Source organism: Etheostoma spectabile, chromosome 4, assembly GCF_008692095.1.
Source record: "Etheostoma spectabile isolate EspeVRDwgs_2016 chromosome 4, UIUC_Espe_1.0, whole genome shotgun sequence".
Classification (NCBI taxonomy): Eukaryota; Metazoa; Chordata; class Actinopteri; order Perciformes; family Percidae; genus Etheostoma; species Etheostoma spectabile.
The window spans coordinates 7619781-7625873 of record NC_045736.1 but is presented as its reverse complement, the minus strand read 5'-3'; the positions used below and the strand labels follow the sequence as shown (position 1 = coordinate 7625873).

Below are 6093 nucleotides of genomic sequence, written 5' to 3'. Positions count from 1 at the left end.
AGCTTTCATTTTCTCAAAGGCAGAGCAGGATACCCAAGGCTCGGTTCACACTTGTTGCCATTTTTAGCCACTGGGGGACCATAGCCGGGCTGGGGGAACACATGTTAAAAAACCTCATAAATTGAAACTTTCATGCTGTTTACTTTTGCCAAGCAACCAGGAGTGAGTTAGGCAAGCCCAGGAACATCCTTCAAGCGAGTGTGTGTCACTGTCTTTTGTAGCTAATGTCACTGTAGGGGGAAGGGGAAAATTGTCATCAATTGCTCCCGTGAGCAGATGACGTCCTGATGGTGGTGCTACAGCTAAATTCAAAACTAACAAATACACAATACATGCTGTAATGTTGCAACTTAGTCAAGCCATAGCCCCAATAGAGCAGAAACTTTTTGTAGCAACTTTACTTTTTGCAAAAGTTGCAAAACTCCTTAAACATATCTCCTCCCACATTTTTGGTCTATTGACACGAAACTTCGGGAATTTCATATATGTATACAGTATGTGTATATGTATATATATATGTATAAATTCTTCATCCACTGCCTTTTTCTTTTCCTGCTCAAAATGCTCTGCCCCGACCATTGTTGTGGGGCAGCTATAATTATCTCTCTATTCACTCCCATTGCTTTTTTTAAAAATATGTACATTTTTTAAAGTTGTATGAGATAGAAAACGGCTATGACCAACAAAGCTGGATACACCCAGTGTGAGCATGCAAAATTGGGAGTGCACATTCCTTTTCAGATCCAAGGTCCTTTGAAATATCATGTGCTTTAAAATGTTTGTGTTACGAATGCAAGCCAAAGTTCTGAACTAAAGACTGAAACAGCTAGCACAATCTGAATCAACAGTATAAATCTGTATATTCTTATAGATGTGAGACCTACTATCAGCCTCCTCATGGCTGCATGGAGACACAGAGGACACATCCTGGACTGGTGGCTTGCATATAACTGCATCTTTGGAAAGAAAATAGTGTCTTTGCTAATAATTATAAATAAGCAATTACTTGTATGCAACAGTATTCACATTTTTACATGTTTACAGAATTTCCTTTATAAAAGCTCATTTATGTGCTCAAAGTGGGATTTAGAGTGCTGCTTTGATAGCAATCCGAGTAAATAGAGAAAAAACTTAACCAACCGTATCTGCTCATAGGAGAATTGATAACCTTTACCTTAAGTTGGGCATATATCATGCTGATATGCTAGCCAACTGATGGCTAGTTAACAAAACAACCCAAAGTTCTACCAAAGTTCAGTATCACTTCAACTTTTGTTAGAGATTACCGGTGACCCTGAAGTTCATCCATGGATATCTCTGTCAATTGCACCGCTAATGAAAAGAGAAATGCACCGATGGAAAGCTGAAGACCTTGACATTCTATCGATGTGTGAGTCATACCAGCACAACAGCAGGGGTTTAAGTTTTAATCTGAAGTGACCATGCTCCTTTCGTTTGGTTTTGCATTATTCTCAAGTTAACAAGTCACAAAAGCTTGAACTTCATTTCATGAACTGCTTACATGACGACTGCAAATGATGGCAACGTAAATGCCACACATCATTGATTGCAAGTTGCAAATAATTTGTCAATCCTACAAGGTTTCTGCATGCTATATACCTAAATGGATAGAAAGTTTTACATTTGTTTTGATTATTAAAACATGTAAAACATGGGCATTAAAAAAAGCCCTGCTTCTCATCAAACATTATCTGAAAAAATGCAGATCTAAGCCGGATTCATGCATGGATTAATAGAGTTGTTTTGTTTGTAATATAAGGTATACTTTTATACAATCAATTTATTGGGTATGGAGCAGACCCTGTGTCATGAAACCTCATCATGACTTTAGAGATTATTGTGTCTTGGCTCTCAGGCGCTGTGCCAGGTTGCCAGGGGGGACAGTTTTTATTTGTTGGGCTTTCCAGACTAAAAATACCTACACTCACTGAGCATCTGTCTTGACACTTTTATTATTATTATTTTTTTTTTATAAATCCCAGCCAATGGATTAAATATTATACTGTATATTATAATTATTTCTCTGGGAAATACCCCAATTGGGGAAGGGGGAATTAAATCATAACCGCCTCAGGGTTTTTACTTCATCCTACTACCTTTGCTGTCACAGGCTTTATTCGGTTTTATAGTCATGTCTGTATGTTGAAGTTAATAATATTCAACACCAATTGTCACCATTGAATCAGTAAATTATTTTGGGAATGTAAGACGTAATTTGCAGAACTGGTACTGTAATTTAATTCAAATCCATGTTATTTTCTTCTTTCGGTAAAGCTAGTAATTTGTAATTTGTATATGGTGCGAAGCAAGTTTTGCACAGAGCTGTCAAATTTGACATCCTATAAAGTGTAAACATGGCCCCAGTGTGTTCCATGTAGTTCCCAAACACAGCTAGCTCTCAGTGAAGACACAAGAAAAAAAATGATTTAAGACGTATTCCTTCTGACAATTAGCATGACTCTGTGACAGCTTCCTCGCTCTCCCTGTTAATCTCCAATTAATCTGACCTTTGCTCTTACTGTCTGTTTCTCTGTGTGTCTCTCTTTCCAGGCAGACGTTTTTTTCTGAGGCATCCTCTGTAAATTTGCATGCAGCTGATTGCTGTCCTCCCAGCCTCCCCTTCCTCTCTCTCTCTCATCTGCTGTAAACAGACCTCTGTCTCTCTTGTGTCACCTGTCCCTTCCCTGCTTGCTCCTCTTCAATCCCTTCTCCTTCCTTTACAACAATGTGGGGTGTATGTCGGTATCAGTAAGATAAGATCCATAGCAAGCACTGCATCTCAAATGGCAGCTGACACCCATGTTGCTGCACACACTCTCATGAAAACAAAGGGACCATAAATAGTAGGTGGGAAAGAGAAGCTGCCATACAGTAGATAGCCACTAGGGTGTGCTGTTTGTCTCAGAGAGGGAATCACAGTGGACATAAAACCAGTACATTCAATCAAGTCTTTTTTAATCATTACTATTGTTAAACATGTGTATGGATCTGCAAACTCCAAGTTAAACAACATGAAAACCACATGAAAACCTTAACCTTGAGAAGAACCTGTGCATGAGGATTTTTGATGTTGGTTTTCAGCTTTTCTCAGAAAGTAAATGACGTGGAGGAGGAAAGAAAGTGGAGCATTACTATGAAATGTTTCCGTCTAAAATGGCACTGTAAGTCAATGTCAATGTGGAATTCAGTCTTTAAAATGAATTGTAAGGATAAGGTTGGTATTATTTAATATTTTGGTTATTGTCAACAAATCTCATTACACCAGACAACAAGCAACAATTCTTAGTATTTTCCAAATTACCTAGCCTGTCTATGGCTAGGGACTATTTTCAGCTGTAGAATAGAATGTAGATTTGGTGTTCTAGTGAGTTTTCACAGCAGCAGAAAAACTAAACTGCAGTGCCCATATTCATAGTAAGAGTCATGCAATCCAATGCAGCAGTGTGGTTCATTGATGAGTTTTTCGTAAACAACTGAGGTTGTTGGCACAGTAAAATAAGCTACTTTATATCTGGCTTGAGAATCCACACTTTTATTGTTGGTTTGTTTCTTTTCATAGGATTTGTTGACAATAAGAAACATATAGAATATAACCAGACTTCTCCTTCAACGTGAAACATTTGAAAGTCAAAAGGTAAAGCAATATTGCTTATTTGTGAATGTTTTCCTTCCATCCCCAAAACAACAGGCTACTTTCAATACTGCCTTTTTTTGGGAAAAATTGTCAGTTGTCATAGTAACAATATAGTCCATATTGTCCACTACTGTTTCCATGTAGGTAGACCTGCACACACTAAATTAAAATACATTTACGCACACCTGCCACTGTTGAAACTTGGCCAAGCCTTAATTTAGACAATAGACAATTTCTCATATTTGACCTTTTTTACTCAAATTAAACAAAGGAAATGAAGTTTATATATACAGTATAGTCTTTAACTCCTAAATACTCTTCAAGACACAACAGTTTTGTATTTTAGTACCCTTGGAGGGTATATTTCAAATACTTACATTCCATAATAGAAAGTTTTTCTCTTGTTAGATTAAGAGAAATAGTCAACCAAATAACCCCTACATCCATATACAGTCTAGTAAGTTTTTAGATTTCACTTTTCATAAAGACATGTTTAATGTCGAGGCTTCAGATGGCTCTGATAGTGGCACCATCTCACCAAGCACAGGAAGAACCATTGTGCTAAATGAAGGAGTTGGTTACAACATTGTTTAAAATAAAACACTCAAATATTCAGAGTTTAACATCAGTCACCACAGCATGTCTAGCTTTTGGTACACTGCACTGGTTTCTGAAAAGCAACTTTGTCTGACCCACATGTAAAGTCCAAAACACAATATTGCTGATTGTTTTTAAAAGACTGACTGTGTTGTAGTAGAGAGACTTTTAAGCTGTAAATTATCCCTTCATAAAACTGCCTGTCAGGGATTGTCTGTGAGATATTCAGTCATTGTCATGTCATCCAAAAACAGGAAAAAAAAGAATTGTGTAGCAACTATTTTTATACTGCTAGTGTTAACTAAAAGAAATATACATAATTTATCATATGCTCTATTTTAAATGTTATTTATTTGTTGTGTAATCTTACTTTACAGGAGTTGTTGAATGTGAAGAGTTTGCATTCGTTTTGATGTGTGCTTTGAATGTTTTGGACTTCAGATGTCCAACATTTTGTCATTGAAGGAAAATGTGAGCAGCTGCCCTTTCAATGGGAATTTGTTTAGAAGATGACTAAACCTACCGTTCTTTATGGACCACCTCCGTTAGAAACCAAAGCCCTGATTGTAGTGAGTCATTTATTGACCTCATCAGCCAATATGGTGTTTGACCTTTGACCCCAACATTCAGATTTATTACACATCCTGTGTTACTTGGGTGCAGTCTGAGTCATCTCAGCAGACAGGTTGATTGACTGTCTGCGCACACACTTACACACACACACCCACTGACGGCCATGTCCAGGGTTGCAAAATTCCAGGATTTCATGAGAATTACCTGGAATGTAAACAATGGGAATACAATGGAATTATAGGCGTTATCTGCTTAGGCTAAATTCATCATCTCATGTGCAGTTAGAAAACCAACCTTTTACTATATCATGAGCAGAAATAACTTACTTACTTTGGCAAATGATCTGTGAAAGTGTGCTGCTGAATGCACTGCATGGTTACAATTCAGTTAAATTGGCATACAATACATGTGAATCCCCCTCAAAATATGTTCAAAATTAAAAAGTTGGACTTTTTAATTTAAATTGTGCACAAACTTCCAAAATTCCCAAGATTAATTTCTGATGGAAATTTACTGAAAATGTTCCGACCCTGTGCTACCCTAGTCACGGCACCCTTTAAACTCTCTCAGTGACCTCCTGATCAGCCAGTCAGGATGAGAGAGTCCAGGGTACAGTAGACAGACTGTACATGCACGTGTGTGTGTGTTTGTGTGTATGTGTGTGTCTGTGTGTGTGTGTGTGTGTGTGTGTGTTTGTGTGTGTGTGTGTGTTTACTTTGAGAAAACAGGCTGTTTCTTATTAGCAGAGTATCACACTCTTTGATTTTTTGCGATCCTTTTAACAAAACAGACCAGTAATGCTTCAGATTACAGCCTGCAAATTATAATGTAGAGATTTTATAATACTTATGGAATATTTACTGAGTAGGTACAAGGGGAGAAGTAGGCCTACTTAAGAGAGTTACAAATTTGTGTTTAGGTGAAACCTGGAAACAGGGACATGCACAGGTACGGGCTATTGTTGCCCTGGCAACTGCCCATTTGCCCTGATTGGCTTATCTGCCCCTCTGGTGAAAGTGCCTAAATAAAGGTTTCTTTCTTTCTTTTTTTCTTTCTTTTTAGTTGTGGTGGCTGCATTGTTACGATAATACTTCAATCATTACTAAAGTTAAATTAAATTGCTATATCATACAATCTTGCCCTCAGCGATGTATGATTATATTCTCAGACACGGAGCAATGCAATTGAAAGAGGGGAAAGCCAAGCTTTTGCCTTCACATAAGTTTTTAAAGTTATGGAGATTATGACAAATGCCCTGTGAATAGTAA

At 37.5% G+C, this 6093-nt stretch overlaps 1 protein-coding gene and 1 long non-coding RNA gene across 4 annotated transcripts in view; one reads left to right on the top strand and one right to left on the bottom strand.

The window, feature by feature from the left end:
- Positions 1-5213, top strand: part of kif5ab (kinesin family member 5A, b) — a 67705-nt gene extending 62492 nt beyond the window's left edge. For all 3 annotated transcript variants that reach the window (XM_032513703.1, XM_032513704.1, XM_032513702.1), the window contains one exon: positions 2572-5213. In XM_032513703.1, the coding sequence (XP_032369594.1) occupies positions 2572-2589 (18 nt within the window). In that variant the 3' untranslated portion in view covers positions 2590-5213. The remainder of the gene's footprint in view (positions 1-2571) is intronic.
- Positions 1-6050, bottom strand: part of LOC116687963 (uncharacterized) — a 13618-nt gene extending 7568 nt beyond the window's left edge. The window contains exons 1-2 of the long non-coding RNA XR_004331669.1: positions 5752-6050; positions 5355-5360 (exon numbers count right to left, since the gene is read on the bottom strand). This is a non-coding gene — a long non-coding RNA (uncharacterized LOC116687963). The remainder of the gene's footprint in view (positions 1-5354; positions 5361-5751) is intronic.
- Between the last annotated feature and the right edge of the window lie 43 nt (positions 6051-6093).